The 18,723-nt window shown below is 46.7% G+C and overlaps 1 protein-coding gene across 1 annotated transcript in view; it reads right to left on the bottom strand.

The window, feature by feature from the left end:
• Nucleotides 1–18,723, bottom strand: part of SMYD2 (SET and MYND domain containing 2) — a 53,459-nt gene that overhangs the window by 8,814 nt on the left and 25,922 nt on the right. The window contains exons 3-7 of the mRNA XM_040263169.1: nucleotides 13,743–13,853; nucleotides 11,050–11,110; nucleotides 10,215–10,339; nucleotides 4,647–4,714; nucleotides 1,803–1,905 (exon numbers count right to left, since the gene is read on the bottom strand). Of these exons, the coding sequence (XP_040119103.1) occupies nucleotides 1,803–1,905; nucleotides 4,647–4,714; nucleotides 10,215–10,339; nucleotides 11,050–11,110; nucleotides 13,743–13,853 (468 nt within the window). The remainder of the gene's footprint in view (nucleotides 1–1,802; nucleotides 1,906–4,646; nucleotides 4,715–10,214; nucleotides 10,340–11,049; nucleotides 11,111–13,742; nucleotides 13,854–18,723) is intronic.

Below are 18,723 nucleotides of genomic sequence, written 5' to 3'. Positions count from 1 at the left end.
GTGGCCAGAGCCCATCAGCGCTTAGAAATGACTGATGGGCACGGGGTGCAACAGGCAGAAGGGCCCAGAAGAGGGCGACAGAGGCCGCTCAGCATCACCGCTCGTGGTCCAGACACAGGCAGGGCAGGTGACAACGTGCTCCAGGCAGTCCATGAGCGGGGGGCCCAGGGACTTAGGTTCTGGCTGACGGGCGTCGGCTGTTTTAACAGGAGGCTCTGGGGCAGCCTCCACAAGACGTTCACAAACTGAGACACCTGGGTCCCCAACAGGGTGCCCCTTGCAGGACGCATTTCCCACAGGACAGCAAGTGTGATCTGTACATGGGACCTGGGGTCCCAGTTCAGCTGTGGCTTACTGAACACCACCCAGAGAAATGGAGGCTTTGATCATTTTGCCACAGTAATCATATTGAAAAGATTCTAAATATCCAGACATGTAACAAAAAAATAGCGGTAGTGTTAGTCGCTCAGTCACGTCCATCTCTTTGTGGCCCCATGGACTGTAGCCCAGTCAGGCTCCTCGGTCCATGGAATTCTCCAGGTAAGAATACTGGAGTTGGGTAGCCATTGGCTTCCCCAGGGGATCTTCCCAACCCAAATTATTTAAAATGAAATGTATTTAAAGTGATTACATTGCCTAAAAGTTCAAGTGTCTTGCTATGGACATCAGGATTTAAAAACGTATAGCATACATCTGGTTGGAGAAGGCAATGGCACCCCACTTCAGTACTCTTGCCTGGAAAATCCCATGGGCAGAGGAGCCTGGTGGGCTGCAGTCCATGGGGTCGCTAAGAGTCAGCCACGACTGAGCGACTTCACTTTCACTTTTCACTTTCGTGCACTGGAGAAGGAAATGGCAACCCACTCCGGTGTTCTTGCCTGGAGAATCCCAGGGATGGGGGAGCCTGGTGGGCTGCCGTCTATGGGGTCGCACAGAGTCGGACATGACTGAAGTGACTTAGCAGCAGCAGCATACATCGGGTAAGGGCTGGTCAGCGTTCTCAAGGGGAGACACCTGACGCCGTGGTCGTGGAACCACACAGCACAGGACAGAAGGGAATCGCTGAGCAGGCTCGCCCCCTACCCCGAGGCTGGGGAGGGAAGCTCGTGGTGGCCCTGGCTGCAGACTGCCTCCCCCCACCCCATCTGAATTCCATCCCCAGGAAGGGAACTGTCCCAAGGGCAGAGGTGCAGGGGATGTGATGTGAACGCACCATGCGTCATCTGGAGCTGTAACTCATTAGCTACTGCTGGGTTGCTTTGCTCTTTGGGGGGAAGAAAAACAGGCCGAAATTCACGAATCAAAAGTAAACTCCATTATTTGGAAATGGGAACTCAGAGCCTCTAAGATTTCATCATGGTTATTTTGGCAGTCTCGTTTCTCTATAAATCTCTGTAAATCTTTGTGAGGAACTTTATTCGAATTTAATCTTCCTTTTTTTTTTTTTTTTTCTCCCCGTGGCCACAGCTTCCCAGGTGGCGCTAGTGGTAAAGAACCCACCTGCCAATGCAGGAGACATCTGGGTTCAATCCCTGGGTGGGGAAGGTCCCTCGGAGAAGGGCATGGCAACCGACTCCAGTATTCTTGGTAGAGGATGCCATGGACAGAGGAGCCTGGTGGGCTACAGTCCGTGGAATCACAAAGAGTCAGACACAACTGAGCGACTAACACTTTCACAGATGGACACGGTGAGCACCCAACGGGAGCAGAAAGTGTGGACTCCACGCCACAGGTCTGATCCTGAACCCGGAGGACCCGAGGACGGTACCCACCGCCACAGCCACCCTCAGCCACACACTCACCTCCTCTCCCGGGTGGATTTCCTGCACAGCTCTGACTTCGGCCAGGGTCCCCTTGTAGGTCACAATGACATTGGGGCAACAACTATGATTCATCAGTGCAACACTGTCAATCAGAAGAGAAAACCCGACATTCTCAGCAGGCAGATGGACTGTTCAGGTAACTCCTTGGCCACTTACTTGCTAAGTTATGAAAACTGTGTCTTTGCAGGACATTAAAAAAAAACAACAACAACAAACTAAGAGCTGGTCTAAGGGGCTGTTCTGCATGCATTTATAACAAGATCTAACATCTTAAATTGGAACAATACTGAAAAGTGAAATCTGCAATGCAAAACAGTGATATCTAAGCCAAAAACGAAGCAAAAAAAAAAAAAAAAAAACACATAATAAAGAGTGACAACAACAAATGCCTTCCTGTTAGATGCAGGACTCAAAACTCAACACCCCCAGTGAACTGCTCCTCCACCGGACACTGTGCAAGACAAACAGGCTGTCGTTGCCAAGCAGGTTTTATATCAGAGGCTGATTTCTAACATGCTGTCTTCAGATGTTGAGAAATCGCCACCGTAGGAGACGCCAGCTTCCCGAGTGGGGGTGTGGGATCCCCCAAGAGACCCGGAGGGGCCTGTCTGACTCTCTGCAACCTCCATCTCCTCATCCGGAAAATTGGGCCATCGGTCGCTCCTGCTGCTCGCGGGTCGCTTTACAAGGGACAGTGGGGACAGACAGTCGCCTACGCGAGGGCTTTGAGCTTTCTGGTTATATCAAGGTCAAAGTTCTGAGAACAGAAATTTCTAAACTACAGGGGAAGAGTGCTTGATCTCTGAAAACGCTGCCATTGAAACCACAATGTTGATATGATTCTCAGCAAAAGGAATCCCCTCCTCCCCCAATTAAAACTGGAAACTGGGACTCAGAGGGGCAGTCAGATCCACGTGCACAGCGGCTCTGGGGGCCGGGGTCACCTGCCTGGACCCTCCACGACCAGAACCCATTCTCCTGTTTGCTCCGTGAAGATAAAAAAAAGCAAGAGGTTGCAAACGGTGCAGAAGAACCGCCCCAGGTTGCTGTGTCTGGGGAAGCCACTGCTAGAAGTTTCAGTGAAGGGTGGGGCTGGCCTGGGGCCGGACATGCAGTGGTTTCCTGTCTTGTCTGTGGGAAGGGTCACCTCCACCCTCCTTCCTGGCCCACCTGGCTCCCTGGCAAGTCATGCACAGCGAATCAGGCCCTAGGAAATAAACAAATGCCCCAGACACTGTTCTCAACACTTGGTTGTTGGTGTTTCAGTTGCTCAGTCATGTCTGACTCTTTGCGACCCCATGGACTGCAGCCTACCAGGCTCCTCTGCCCATGGGATTTCCCAGGCAAGAGTACTGGAGTGGGTTGCCCTTTCCTTTTCCAGGGGCTCTTTCTGACCCAGGGATCAAACTCCTGCATTGGCAGGTGGATTCTTTACCTCTGAGCCACCAGGGAAGAAGTATTAAGTAACCAAGCTCAAAATAGACCACTGGCTATCTTTCTCATGAAGGCAGGGGAGCTGCCTGAAGGCAGAAGACCTGACCTAACTCATGTTCTGGGTGCCGTGTTCTCGTGGCAGCCGCCGGGGTGAAGCCTCACACACCACCACGCTGAGCCTGGCTTTCACTCTTTCAGATACAAGAGCAGACATTCTAGGGTTCGTTTCAGGGCTGAAGTAGTCAACGCAAGCCGTCTAAAGAGGTCTAGTCACCTTTCTCTGTTCTGCTTCCTTTTCTCAAGGGCAAAAGTCCTAAAGAACCTATCCTGAAACCATTTCTTCCCTCACTGTCGGAAATCTAAATGCAGACAATTTTGGCCATAGAAACAGTAATATGACGGGAATACACTGTTTGTTTCTCTGGTTCGAGAAAGCCTGTGTAGCTTCTCAAGAGACATGCCCCTAACAGAGTTTTCTCTTTTGGACCCATATAATGCATGGAGCTGAGCATGGCAGACGTGTAGGCTTCAGGTGCCATCCATGGCCAACGCGTGGGTGTTAAGGGTTTCCTGCAACTGCTCCAACCTAGAGGCAGAGGTGCCTGTAGTTTATATTAAGTGACATCACTCTAGACCAAACTAATCTCCAGTGTGGATGGACTCAGATAGGGGGTGCTGGAAGCTCTTCTCTGCTCCATCTGTGAAACCAGGGCTTGATGTTTGGGACTGATGTATCAGGAGACTATCCTGTCCTTTAAACAGATAACGGCAAAGCCGTGCTTGGCAGAGCTGTAACGTTAAAGTCAGAGCTGTAACGATCTCCACTGGTCAACTGACTGGCCTTTCTTGAATTACTTGTATATTCCTGAGGTTAAGAAAAATCCTATAGGTCTGTGAAATTTATCCCTAGTTCACTACTTTAGCATACTGTCCCTCCAAAATGTGCTGTTTCTATACTGATATATTTCAAAAAAGACAGATAGGGAAGAAGCTTATATAGTCCCTACGTACGTCTACAGTCAATTCCCGGCAATGAATGTTTTCCTTTGAGTGAAAGAAACCCAAAGATTTCCAGAACCGCAGCTATGCAAAAAAGCAAATTTCTCAGTAGGGCTTGGGTTGTTCCTTCTACGCACACTCTGAAATATTCTTTAATAACAGCTGTCTACCTAGCAGGACTTAACAAGCAACTGTCCTCTTATCTACTACCCTCAGATCCTTAAATACAGGGGAAATATTTTGAAATCTGGCAGAATTAAAAAGGGGATTTAATTCACTCAGTTTCATGTCTGCCACATGCAGCTAGGGAGGTTATTGGAAATTAAAAAAAAAAAAAAATTCAGTGTTAAATAAGTAAAAAGGAAAGAGATGAAGTCACACTCAGCCTACTCGGGAAATATTGCTGATCCCAAATGAGAAAGTTCTTCATCTTCGATTGTGAAGCCATTACAGTTAACCTGCGGTGAAAAAGGGGAGAGAGAGAGAGGGGGGAAAAAATGAGCTAAAGCTTCTTTCTGGATAGAAATCACCTCTTTAGCTGGGAAGACGTTTGGTTTAGTGATCGGAACACCTTTCTTTTGAACAAGGTATCCTACGTTCAGACACTACTTACCGAGCAGTCTCACGTGTAAACAGATACAAGCTGAACCGTCAAGTCTGGAGCATCCAGTCCAGCCCACCTGCCCGTGGTGGCGGAAGGTCACAAAGCACCACTAAGGCTCGAAGGACTCAAGTCTGCAGAGCTGCATGGGAGCCAGGACATCTGCACTCTAACCCCAGTTATGCCCCAGGTCTGGTGTGGGATCTTAAACCCATCACTGTGTCCCTTCTGTGCTCAGTCTTCTTCCGCTAAAAAAAGAAGCCACTTAATCTGGTACCTCGCTCATAAGGTGAGGTGGTACATCTGACAGGCTTTACACAGCTAATCTAACTGCTGTCCATCCCCTTGAGAGGCAGGGAGACCAAGACCCTGAAGCCAGGGCACTGCGAATGTCCCTTCCTCCCTCAGACACATCAACCACTGGCTACCTGCTCATCTGTGGCAAGAAGTATTACCCTGAAAATCACCAAGGGCAGCTCTCAGCATCCTAGAAGTCAAGCTTAGAGCTGGCGGGCTGAAGATGAAGACTATACATCTCCAATTTTAGGTTGTTCCATAAACTCACTCGTTGCACATTCACTGAGGAAACCTTATATGCTGGGCGCTCTGCAGAGAAGGAAGACCAGGCCAAATATGCACCCTCCAGGAATACCCAGGCCACTGGGAGACAGCTCGGTGAGGGTTTTTCATTTGGACCTACAACTTCACAGCTAGAAGGGAACTCTGTCCCTTTACTTCTTAGATGATAAAACTAAGATCAGAGAAGGGCAGTGACTCAACCAAAGTCAGCAGCAAAGGCTGAGAGCCCGCCTCCTCCTGTGCTGCTAAGAGGCTGTCTGTGAAGCGTGCATGCTGAACGATTCCACCCTGTGAGCTGCAATCAGGCTCTTCCCCACCAGACACACAGCACGGCTGTGTTTCAGGCCAAGGGATGAGCTTTTTGAAACACTACTTTGCTGAGCGCTTAGTCCAGACTACCCACTGGGCTGGGTGCTGAACATTGACCCTCCCTCAAATCTACAATACTACCCCATTTTACAGATGGGGAAATTGAGGCCCAGGGAGGTCAATGATTAAGTAATTCAAGGCCATATAAGTAGCAAGTGGCAGAAAAGGAGTCAAAAGTCAAACTAGGCATTCTAATAGCGAGGCTGTCAGAAACACAAGTGTTTCTTTTCACCATACCATGCTTCTTCTAAAATTATTCTGATCTCTGATTCTTCTGGTTGCAATTTTACTTAAAAGCAAAGGGCCAGTGTCAAAGGCTTGGAAATCTTGGTACATAGAGAAGTAAAGTCTCCGATGGGCTTGACTTACAGCTTTAACCATTCGATACATTTATAACCAGTATTTACGATTTTCAACGCAAAAAGAGATGACTGCAGTGAGTAAAACAATATATACAGTCTTTGGAATCCTGAGATGTCAGGCATTTTTATGTAGAAAACACAGCATACTGTGTTTTGTGTTGGCCTCAGGTACTCTAACCTCTTCTGTCATCGGGACGTTCACCAACCATCATTCACCAGGGACCGCCAACCAACATGGGGTTAAGAGTAAATCAGGATTTTCATTCATTCAGCTAAATTTACTGAAGCCTGAACTATGTGCCCTGCACCTGACCAGGTACAGAGGGATCTATACGCAGTCTCGGATTGGGATACTAACATGGCTCGGCCGTGTCTGGTTCCCATAGGACAACAACAAATTCTGCCAAGTGGAAGAAGGCGTGTAAGAATTTAGCAATTTTCGCAACGAATCTCGGGACCGACAGCTCCTGACTAGCTCTGAAGGGTGAGGGCACCAGACATGCGCCTTTGCTCTGTAATCTCTTCCTCTATAAGGACCGTTTGTAATTACAAATTCCTTCAGGCTTGATGTTACCCGCCCACTGGCCCCTTCATTCCCCTCCCCTGCCCCCTTACTGTGAGGGAGAGTGCGTTTCTTCACTGCAAAGAAAGACTCCTGTGAACGCAAGTGTCATCACTGTTCCTCTCGGGGAGCTGGCGGTGATGTTCAAGCCTAATCGCCTAGCAATTTGCCTGCGAGCTTTCCCTCCCTTCTGAAAGATCCCTAGGGAAGAAAAGTGAACTTGCCTGTTAAGAAAGATGCATAGGCCATCGTCTTTTTTTTTTTCCCTGAGTCAAATCAGGCATAAGTGCCTTGCTGAAGCTATTCTCATAATTAGCATTTAGACTAGATGTAGGCTGCACACCAAAAAAACATTTCCCAACCATGCATATGCTCCCGGTGATTAAAATGCGCCTCGGCGCTGCCGAAGGAGCGCAGTCACCTTCTGCTGCCAGCTGCTGCTGGGCCACGAGTTAACCCACAACAGCCTCCCACGAACCAGACAGGAAAGGGCTCCAAGGCCAGAGGGGCGGACATGCAGCGGGGGGCTGAGCAGCAGGGCCAGAGGGGCTGGGGCTGGGACAGCGCTTTCCACTTGCGCTTCAGAGTTTTCTTTGGGGGATACCGAATGTCCCCTTTCAAATTTGTATGTGAGAAAAGGCACGAATGTGTGTGTGTATGTACATCGGTATGTACGCACACTGTCTCAGAGTGGATATTATGATTTGATTAATATGAAAGTCAAAGTCACTCAGTCGTCTCCAACTCTTTGCGACTCCATGGACTATACGGTCCATGGAATTCTCCAGGCCAGAATACTGCAGCGGGTAATCTTTCCCTTCTCCAGGGACTTATATCTCCATTAATTATATTGATTAATATAAAGCCTTTGAAAAAACTAACTACCTATATTTACATATGTGTGTGTGTGTGTCTGTATCTATCCCCTGGATACTCTGAGTCAGTCCAAATTTCAAGGACTCTGAGTCACTTTCAGCACAAATTTAACACTTCTATTTTTGACAACAAAGGTCCATCTAGTCAAAACTATGGTTTTTCCAGTAGTCATGTATGGATGTGAGAGTTGAACCATAAAGAAGGCTGAACACTGAAGAACTGATGCTTTTCAACTGTGGTGAGAAGATTCTTGAGAGTCCCTTGGACTGCAAGGAGATCCAACCAGTCCATACTAAAAGAAATCTGTCCTGAATATTCATTGGAAGGTCTGATGCTGAAGCTGAAACTCCATTACTTTGGCCACCTGATGCAAAGAACTGACTCATTTGGAAAGACCCTGATGCTGGGAAAGATTGAAGGTGGAGGAGAAGAGGACGACAGAGGACGAGATGGTTGGATGGCATCACTGACTCGATGGACATAGTTTGAGCAAGTTCTGGGAGTTGGTGATGGACAGGGAAGCCTGGCATGCCGCAGTCCATGGGATCGCAAAGAGTCGGACACAACCGAGCGACTGAACTGAACTGATCTGTGGCATCAACTGCCTTGATTTTTGGTAAGTATGGTCCCATATCTACTATGTCAACACTGAGAAGGCCCATCAGCACGCACTACTCCGTTGCTGAAAGTGAAAAGATACCTTATGTTTACCTCATCACTCTTGCTTTCTCACAAAACCATGCCTCATCTAATCCAGAAAAGTCAGGTATCCAGTTTTTCTAAAAATGTAATAGGAGAAGTCAATTCCTCCACTGTGTACTGTTACCCAAATCCATTGCCTTAGCATGGGTAGGGAAATATGCTGTAATCCCAGGATAATATAATGAAATCAGGAAGGTTTTTCATTATGTCTAATTTAACACCCATGACTTGAACCCATTTTCTCTTTTACTGAGAACAGCATTTTTTTCGGATTAGGACAGTCATATAACAGAAAAATACCCACATAAACGTAAAGCCTATCAAGGAACTCATCAAACTGTTCTCACTATTTCTCACTGGGGGATGAAGCAGGTCAGTGAAGTGGTGAAGACTCACCTCTTTCCTTATAGGAGCAATTTTTAAAGTGGGAGAACTATGGGTGCTTTTCATCTTCTCTTCTTTTCACTATTTTCTTAAGTTACAATACTCACTGTAGAAAATCCAGAAAAATCACCCCCCAAAAAGTAAAAATTTTCCACGACTCATGAGATAACTAATGGTGAACTTCCATTTAAGCTTTTTTTTTTTTAACCAAAGTAAATTTTCATATTACACATTTTTCCCCGGCTTTTACACTTGACGTTATGCCATCAGCGTTTCACATATCTTTACTCTTTGAAATATAAATTTATAAAGGCTACATAAACTTTAATCGAAAATCTAAGCCATGATTTACCTAATGACTACTGCTGACCATTTATAACACATATTTCCTCTTCCTTTTTCCCCCTTTTTTTTGTTTTCATGTTTTTTAAAAAGAACCACACAGTAAACAATTTGCATGTCAATTTTTGACTACTTCCTTAGAAGAGAGTCCTAAAAATGGAATTAGTGACTCAAAGAGTACCGAGGTGATGCTTACTCTGTTCTAAGGTGACAGTGTGTAAGTACCCACCCGAGCTTTTTCTCCCGTCTAGACACTGAAGGCAGGGGAGCGCAGCAACTTGCGCCCACAAAACAGTATTCCAGTGTTTCTCCCTCTGCGAAGGTCACCTTCAACTACACATTCGGCTTGTAGGGGAAAACACAAGCGTATGTTAGAGAGAGAAATCCAATCTGGTGAGTCAGGCCAGGAAGAGCCACCCTCACAGTAACAGGAGGAAGGATGCGGCCAGACATGTCCAGCCCAGGAGTGCTGACCACACTGTCTTCTCCTGTCTTGGCCAAGTCCAGCCAAGCCTCAGCCTTTCCAAAAGGCTGGTGGTCAGTTCCTTGGCGCATTTAAGTGGCTCTTGTCTAGAAGTCTAATTTTTTTTTTTTTTTAATCCTATCTGATTTTGGTAAACCTAGGCTTCTAGTCTAAACAGGATTACTTAGCAATCATCGGGAAAGACCTACTGTACCTAGACCCACTCAGGCTCCTCTCTGTGATGTCTGTCCTTCCTGGCCATCTGTATTTGCCTCTGCTTTATCAACACAGTGTTGGTAAGAGTAAAAAAAGAAAGAGTAAAGAAAAACAAAAACCCACAACCCGCTACTGTCAGACAGGAAGGTTTAAGAGAAGAGTAAAATTGAATGTAGGAATCTCAAACGGTCTTTTCCATCCAAAGGTGTTGTAGTCTCCCACAGTTTTGGGAGCCCGGCAACTCTGTTTTCATAAACTCTTTCTGCAGCAAGAGGCACAGGGAGGGTGGATTTCCTATGCTCCACCATCAGTGAGGGCCAGCACAGACAGGACCCTGATCTGCTCAAGGTGAGCTTAGGCAAAACATGGACCAAGACGTCAAGAACTGTATCAGGTAGACGGCATCATTCTGCTTTCATTCATCTTCACCAGCTATGTGCTGGGAGAGGGACACTGGCAGGGAAAGGCTAAACTAAGTGTCGCCTGACACTCGCGTGCTTACCTGGGCAAAGAGCACTACTAGGCTATCGTTGTCGGGGAACTCAAGGTGCTTGGAGTAAAAGTGATGGAGAGCAGCGATGTCACTCTGAATCAAATCCCTCTTCTCATTGTCTAATTTATCCAGATCTGTGGATAAACAAACCATTATTCAGCACGTAGAAAACTCTGGATCTCTAGCTATACATCCTTTCAGTACTATCAATGGCATAGAGAGAAAGGAAAAAAAAAACACGTGGAGCCCCCAGGAAATATTATCCCTCCTCCCTTGGTCTAACTGATAAGCCCTAGGGCAAAAAGAGCATGCCATTTCTTCCTTCTCTTCCTCTGACAAATGGAAGTCACTCAGGACAGGGAATTTCAACTGACCATTAACAGTGAGGTCAGGAATAGTGGCAGTGACTGATAACCAGCCTTGGTCTAGTCAAGGGTCCCCCAATTGGCCCCAGAGTCTGTGTCACGATGGAGAAAGTGGACAGCCCCTGATTTAATGCCTCTCAGTAAGGACATCAGCTGTGTACAGGACTGCAATTCAGCAAAGATCCAAAAAATATTCAACATGCCAGGAGAGCCAGCAAGAGATAGCTCAGGATGTAATAATTTATCCTGCAAGTTCCCACTTCCCCTTAATTATTTCCTAGCAATCCTGTCAACTGAGGGGGTGGGGGGAAGTTATAGTCCATTTTCCAAAACAGCACACAAGTCAAAATAAAAACTGACAACTATAAAATCCCCACCACCACAAAGAACCCAGCTATCCCTTCCTTCTTTCAATCCTGTCTAATCTACAGAAAACATGTGGCTGAAATAATTCCTCAGACAGTCACAGACAGACTTACGTGACTCAAACTCCTTCACAGCTAACAATTTCTCTGAAGGTGTTCTCTCTGGGTGGATTTTCTAGTAATTGGGGAAGAAATCACACAGTTACAGACTGCAACAACTTGTGCAAAAAATAGTGCTTTCACGCTTACATTGACATGAAGAAAAAAGCAACGGTTCTAAATGAAGTAAAGAGCAAGCCAAGGAGTCTGCCATTTGGGCTCTGAGAGCATTTGCCCAACGTCCAAACCCAAAGGACTCTTTTGAAAAGCTTTTAAAAGCACTGGCTGTGTTCCTAACACCCTGATAATGCTATGCACACAGTAGGCTCAAAAATGCTTGTTATGGGAAAGAACAGTGGCTAGAAAACAACTTTTTAGGGCCTCAACTTAAAAGGACCGAGTCTACAGATGAGCCATCCCATTTATTATCTCTCCTTCTAAAAAGGAACAAAATCAAACCCCACCCCCCATCCATTTTACACTTTCTTTAAGCATAGGCTAAAATGATCTCAAATTCCTGCGTTTCAAAAAGAACACTTTCGGTTGTATCCGTGAGCCGAGATTCACTTGAAACGTGTTGCCGGCTTTGTTCTAGACACCCCAAGAGGAGCTGACAATAGTAAATCCGCCAGGCTTTGAGAACATGAATAAACTTGATGTTGACAAGAGTTCAAACGCAGAGCTCAAGAGCCGGCCCAAGGCCGTGTCTTTGTAATCGGGCTATTCAGCTTGAGGATACAGGTGGTCCACCCAGGCGTGCTCACCTCCCTAGTTAACATGTTATGCTTCCCCTCGGTAGTTGGGTAGCCTGTCCCCCTCCTGAAACCTTTGCAAGTGACTAGAATACAAATGGTCTGTTTTTTTAATCATCAAGTCCTACAGAGATGAAAAGATGGCCAGGTAACTTTTCATTTAATAGACTATTAGTGGTAGCAGTAATTATAATAACAGTTGAATGAAACTGGTAAAAACTCATCATAGCTTTCAGACTACCCTCCTGGGGCCAAAACATTTCAATAGTTCTTTTTTGGAGTGGAAATCTTCCCATTCATAGGATCCATTTCTATAAGATTAGTAAGTCATTTTGCCTGGGAAAACTTTTCATTCAGAAAGGGGCACCAGTTCCTTCTGAATTCTTAACCACTACACTTTCAATAATGTCAGGAGATGGGGCCTGGGGAGAACCAGGAGACTGGTCACTGAATCCTGGCAAGATGCTTACGGATTGAATCTGACGGCTTATTTACCCTGACACCTTGGTGGCTCAGACGGTAAAGAATCTGCCCGCAATGCATGAGACCCAGGTTCGATTCCTGAGTCAGGAAGATCCCTTCAAGAAGGAAATGGCAACCCACTCCAGTATTCTTGCCTGGAGAATTCCAGGGACAGAGGAGCCTGGTGGGATTACAGTCCATGTGGTCGCAAAGAGTCGGACACGACTGAGCAACTAACGCACACACACATACACTCACCCCATCACACCATTTTCTCCTACCCTTTCCTTCCGACCAAGTACTTGGCCTATATTTAAAGACAACTGTGAGCAAGGAACCAAAAGTTAACCTCCTCCAGCGAAAACAATTCTGACTTTTCGGTCCCACTCTAAAGGCCAGCCTTGAGTGCCTCTGGTTACCCTGAGCGGGCGAAGTGGCATTTCATCAAGCACCTGACCCAGGCTGAACATAATGAAACTATGACCTCAGAGGTTCGAAATGTTCTACTTCTGTTTACGAGGTCTAGGAGCCTAACTTGGTCTGGGGACAGATCTGAGTTGACCATTATGATCACGTTTGGTTTTGATCAAAAAAAAAAAAAAACCAGAAAGTTTTAAATGGAGGGAGGTGTGTAAGGGAAGATAGAAAGAAGAGGCAGATGAAATTTCAGCTTTAAGATTTCTAGTACAGAGGCCCTGCCCGCAGCTTATCACTGGCAAGCAGCTCTGTGGACATTCACCTTCTAAGCTCCGTGCAGCCCATTTCACTGTGCCACAAGGACACATCCTGTGGCATTTTCCTCCCCTCCATTTAAGCCGGTCCTGCCAAGATCAGGCGTCTTATTATCATGCAATCAGTACAGGACTGAGCCAAAAAGAGGTCAGGACAGCCAGCCCTGGCTTCATCTTTGGAGGAAACTGTTGATGGCCACATCGTTCCCATCCTACCTCCCCGGCCTTGATTTTTACTTTTCCACTCCTCTTGTTCCTCTCCCAGCAGGCGAAATGCTGGTTATCTCACCCCCTTCCCTGCCCGCCGAGGCAGGGCAAGTATGGAGACAGGGACGAGAAGGAGGCAGCCCAGGACGGGGGGCAAGGTGAGGGGGCAGCAGGGGTGCACGCTGTAAGAGAAGAAAAGAGGGGACTTCCCAAAGCTTTGAAGGCCAGTCTGGTTCCCTAGGATGCTCTCATTACCGTCACTCAGGTTTTCATGCCCTGAGAGGCCGTATTTTTCTATGCAAACCCGTCTCATAAAAAAGCTCAGAACTTAGCAGCGGCTACGTTCCTGGCCTGGGATGAGTGACATCCTAGGTGCACAACGCAGATAAGCCAGGTCACTCCTGGAGCCTTGCACTCATCGCTGTCCACAGGAACGTGACGGCAAACGCGGTCCCAGAATGCTGAGCGAGAGATGATCACCACGGGTCACTCACTCATCTTTCTGACCTCAGAGAAAAAAAATAAAACGCACTTGAACCTGTTCCCAATTCCTCACCTGTTTGGCCAGAATCCTTGCTGTCAACCTTACAGTCTCGGAGGGATTCCAGTTTTCCCCAAAAACAACCATGGGAGAACATTCCAGCTTGTGCATGGGCCAATCTTCTCTCTGGGAAAGTTAAAAAAAAAAAAAATCACACACACACGTGTGTGCACGCACCACACACACACATACGGCAATAAAGTTCGAAACAAGAGGATGCAGCAAGTTCTCCTAGTTAAGGTCAAGTGAAATATGTTTCCTTTTGGAAAACACGATGGTGCTCACAAAAGTTAGAGACAAAAACATCCTTTAAGATAGACGTGGCTGTATGACCTTGACTCAGGCCTGGCTGAGCTTGCTGGCAAGAGAAAATCTGCTTTGTGTGGTTTCCTCAAGCATCTCACGCCCCTAACTATTCCGAACACCACGCACACCTTTGCATTATCTGTGGACGCTGTCATGCCACTCATGGGGTGAGTGACTTGGGTATCAGCTGTTGGTCTGGCTCTGCTCCCTACAGTTCTGGTCTGGTTCTGTTCTCACATTAGGGCGAATAACCGAGAAGTGACATCCATAGCACCTCGTCCTCTTCTATAGGTGATAAAATCCTACCAGAGACAAGGGCTCGGTCAATGACCCGCGAAAAGTCTGGCCAGGGCAACACTTGGGCATATTTAGGAACACGGACTCCCTGAAGAGTCACTGGATAAAAGAGGAAAACTGGATGCCTTTCTAACAGCTGTCTTGATGCTCTTCGCCCCAGGCTGCGGGGTGAAGGACATGCGCTCACTCCTGGAAGGGAGGAGATGCCCCTTTCACGACGGGAAGACTGGGGAAGAAGGAGGGTGAGGTGCTGGAGAGGAATGCACTGAGGACCAGGGCATAAAGGACAACGCTGGTGCTGGTAACAGGGTCAGCAGGGGACGGCTGGGAACTGGCTGAGCCACACAGGCGCTGATAAAAACCAGCCATGGTGATGCGATGGGCTTAGCGGCTGCGGGAGCGGACTCAGTGGAAGTCTGCAGACACTCCTTGCTGCAACGGAACTGGGTACCATTGTGGGCTTCCCTCTGCCTCTCCTGCCTCAGGGGCAAGTCTGACTTTTCCAATGCTCAGGCCAGAAACCTGGAGACTTCCTGGCTGCCTCTCTCTCCCCCACACTCCATGTTCACCTTTCCAGCGAATCCATCCTGTCTGCCTGCGGAATACACGCAGCCTCTGATCATTTCCCACCCGCAGCTTTCTCACTGGGCGGCAGACCCTACAGCTACCCCGTGACGGCCCCCTCTGCCTCCTACCTAGACACCTGCTTCTGACCCCCCCCACCCCCAGCTCCGCTCCAGAGAGCAACCGGAGTAATCGATTCTGAAAAACACAACTCAGATCCTGCAGTTCATGGCTCAGCATGCTCTAATGGCTTCTCCCCTCAGAGAAAAAGGCCAAGCTGTAATGATGACTCACGAGGCCACACGTGGTAGGAGCTGACTCTCTGCTACTCTGAGCTCATCACCCCCACCACGCTCCCTCACCTTACTCCACCCGGCCACCATGTCTCCTCGCTGCTCCCTGGACCGACCACGCTTGCTCCTGCCTTGAGAACTTTGGCACTTGCTGCATTTCCTGGAGAGATGCCTCTTCCCCAGACGTCCTGTTGGCTCCCTCCCTCCTCCATGTCTCTGCTCTGATGCCCCTTTTCAAGGTACCCTCCCCAAGCCAGCACTCTCCCCCGACCACTCTCCCTTTTCCTTGCTTTATGTGTCCACCTGACATATTTATTACACACTGATTAGATGTTTGGTTTACTGCGCTTTTCCCCCTGCCCCCACTATTCATCTGTTTCGGGTAAATCTATTATCCCAGAACCTAGAACTGTGCCTGACAGTCACTAAAGCACTCAATAAAGTTGTTGAATGAATGACGATGTCTCCCTCCCCACGGCCAAGAAGGAAAGACACACTGTCACTTAATGATTTAATGCAGCCCCCCGTGGCACAGACCCTGGGCTCAAGCTCTGTGCCAAGGTGTTCTGCAGAGTTAAATAACAGCGTGCCGAATATAACCAAGAGCAAGGAGAGACAGAAATAACAGGATATACACAAGGGAGAAGAGGATCAGTTTTTAGCCAAAGCCTAAAACGAGAGCTTGGTGATGAAGCAATGAGGTAGGAACAGGTAGGTCCAGCTCCCAGCAGACAAACTGGCTCCGCACACAAATGCAAAGCAAAAGGGAAAGACAACAAGGGCTTCTGGGCCTGGGGCATCCGAAGGAGTGAAGAATGCTAGCGGGGGACAGACGGGTAACTGATGCTTACGAACACACACAGGAATTTCACTGTGACCCTAGCTGTGCTAAGAAAAGGTGTTTGCATGGCCTTAAACATGCTAGTTTCCTGAAGTATACGTGGTGTCTTTGGTGTTTAACAACGAGCTCCAGTGAGAAAGAAGTTTAACATTTCTTAATATGACTTATGTGTTTTTAACACAATTTAATTAATATGAGTATAAATAAATAAATACGCACACACAATGCTGACATTTGTTGATGTTACTGTCTTCCAGGGAAGAGAGCCTAACTACAGGGCACGCTGTGGGGGAGAGCAGAGCTCTATCTAGCAAGATGAGACTGACCTGGGGCTCGGAGAGACCTGCATTCTTACCCCGCCCTCCAGCAAAGCAGCTATGTCACACCAGACAGTCCTCTTAATCCCTCTGCCTGTGTATCCTCGGCTGTAAATAACATGATCCCTAAGTTACTTAGCAGGTCCGGAATTCCAAGTCTACGACTGTATGCCTTCCAACAGTGATAATCAGACACAAAGCTTGAAGCCTACCATTATCAGGCATTCATGCAACCACAAAGGGTCGTTGTGAGGATCCAAGAAACAAGCTAACCCACAAGAAGCACTCAGACCAGTGCCTGGCACACAACATGCTCTCAACAAATGCTGGTAATTGTTCATGTCCTGGTTCCTTCATTCATTCAATAAGCCCTTGATGACCCCAGAGGCAGGGATGGGAGATGGAATCTTTGACTTCAAGTCGTTTATGACTATATCAGAACACAAAGAAAAGCAAGAGCACCTAGAATGTAACGGAGACCCACACAGAGCAGTGAAATCGGAGAGCTGGGTAAATTCAAGGACTGGCAGCAGCATGTTAAGTTTCATCAAGGGAAATTTATCAGCTAGTAAGAAGTTTTCCTTTTCTGTCAGATGGTGGAAATGTCAGAGACATTACCACAGTGGCACTACTTGGCTTCCAGTTTCCTGCAAAATTTAAGCTGTTACTCCTTTCCTGGTTTCAATCTTTATAAAACTTTATGTAAATTCAGATGGATCCCATTTTCTAGGAAAGTAATATATTACAAACAAATGCATAGGAAGGATTCAGAAGGACACATGCTGAAGTGTTACTAGTGGCTTTCTCTGGAAGGATAAAATTATGAAGTATGGATACTCTTTCTGTTCCTCTTTCAGTCTGAAACTTCTGATTTTTCTATAATGAGCACAGATGATTCATGCAATAAATTTAAACAATTAAATCTATGTAAAAAGTATGAGAGGGAATTTTTTTTGACACCCTTTTAAACTTCTAGTTCACTTTTAGCCACTGTAACAACAGCTCTGCATGACTTTCCTTTTTGTGCATGGACCGAAATGCTTAAAGATGCATAAAGAGTTGCAAAATTGTCTCATGGTACACCAGCACTTCCAACGCTGGAAGAAAAGAGTGATTGTTATGTCAGCCAGTTTTCTGCTGAGCAAATGATATATTGTCTCCCTGCATAAAGGAGACTGGATTTTTATTGTGAAGTCCCCTTTTCTAACTCCTGCATTTGGTGTTTCTCTTGTTCTAAAGGGGCTTTCAATTTAGACCATAATTCCAGGGGAGCTATTTCAAATCCTGAAAGATGATGCTGTGAAAGTGTTGCACTCAATATGTCAGCAAATTTGGAAAACTCAGCAGTGGCCACAGGACTGCAAAAGGTCAGTTTTCATTCCAATCCCAAAGAAAGGCAATGCCAAAGAATGCTCAAACTACCGCACAATTGCTCTCATCTCACACGCTAGTAAAGTAATGCTCAAAATTCTCCAAGCAGGCTTCAGCAATATGTGAACCATGAACTTTCAGATGTTCAAGCTGGTTTCAGAAAAGGCAGAGGAACCAGAGATCAAATTGCCAACATCTGCTGGATCATCGAAAAACCAAGAGAGTTCCAGAAAAACATCTATTTCTGCTTTATTGACTATGCAAAAGCCTTGGACTGTGTGGATCACAATAAACTGGAAAATTCTGAAAGAGATGGGAATACCAGACCACCTGACCTGTCTCTTGAGAAACCTATATGCAGTTCAGGAAGCAACAGTTAGAACTGGACATGGAACAACAGACTGGTTCCAAATAGGAAAAGGAGTACGTCAAGGCTGTATATTGTCACCCTGCTTATTTAACTTATATGCAGAGTACATGAGAAACGCTGGGCTGGATGAAGCACAAGCTGGAATCAAGACTGCCGGGAGAAATATCAATAATCTCAGATATGCAGATGACACCACCCTTATGGCAGAAAGTGAAGAACTAAAGAGCCTCTTGATGAAAGTGAAAGTGGAGAGTGAAAAAGTTGGCTTAAAGCTCAACATTCAGAAAACGAAGATCATGGCATCTGGTCCCATCACTTCATGGGAAATAGATGGGGGAACAGTGGAAACAGTGGCTGACTTTATTTTTCTGGGCTCCAAAACCACTGCAGATGGTGACTGCAGCCATGAAATTAAAAGACACTTACTCCTTGGGAGGAAAGTTATGACCAACTTAGACAGCATATTAAAAAGCAGAGACATTACTTTGTCAACAAAGGTCCATGTAGTCAAGGCTACAGTTTTTCCTGTGGTCATGTATGGATGTGACAGTTGGACTATAAAGAAAGCTGAGCACCAAAGAATTGATGCTTTGAACTGTGGTGTTGGAGAAGACTCTTGAGAGTCCCTCGGACTGCA

The sequence above is a fragment of the Oryx dammah genome, unplaced genomic scaffold (assembly GCF_014754425.2).
Source record: "Oryx dammah isolate SB20612 unplaced genomic scaffold, SCBI_Odam_1.1 HiC_scaffold_21, whole genome shotgun sequence".
In the NCBI taxonomy this organism is placed as follows: domain Eukaryota; kingdom Metazoa; phylum Chordata; class Mammalia; order Artiodactyla; family Bovidae; genus Oryx; species Oryx dammah.
This window is presented reverse-complemented; position numbering and strand designations above follow the sequence as displayed.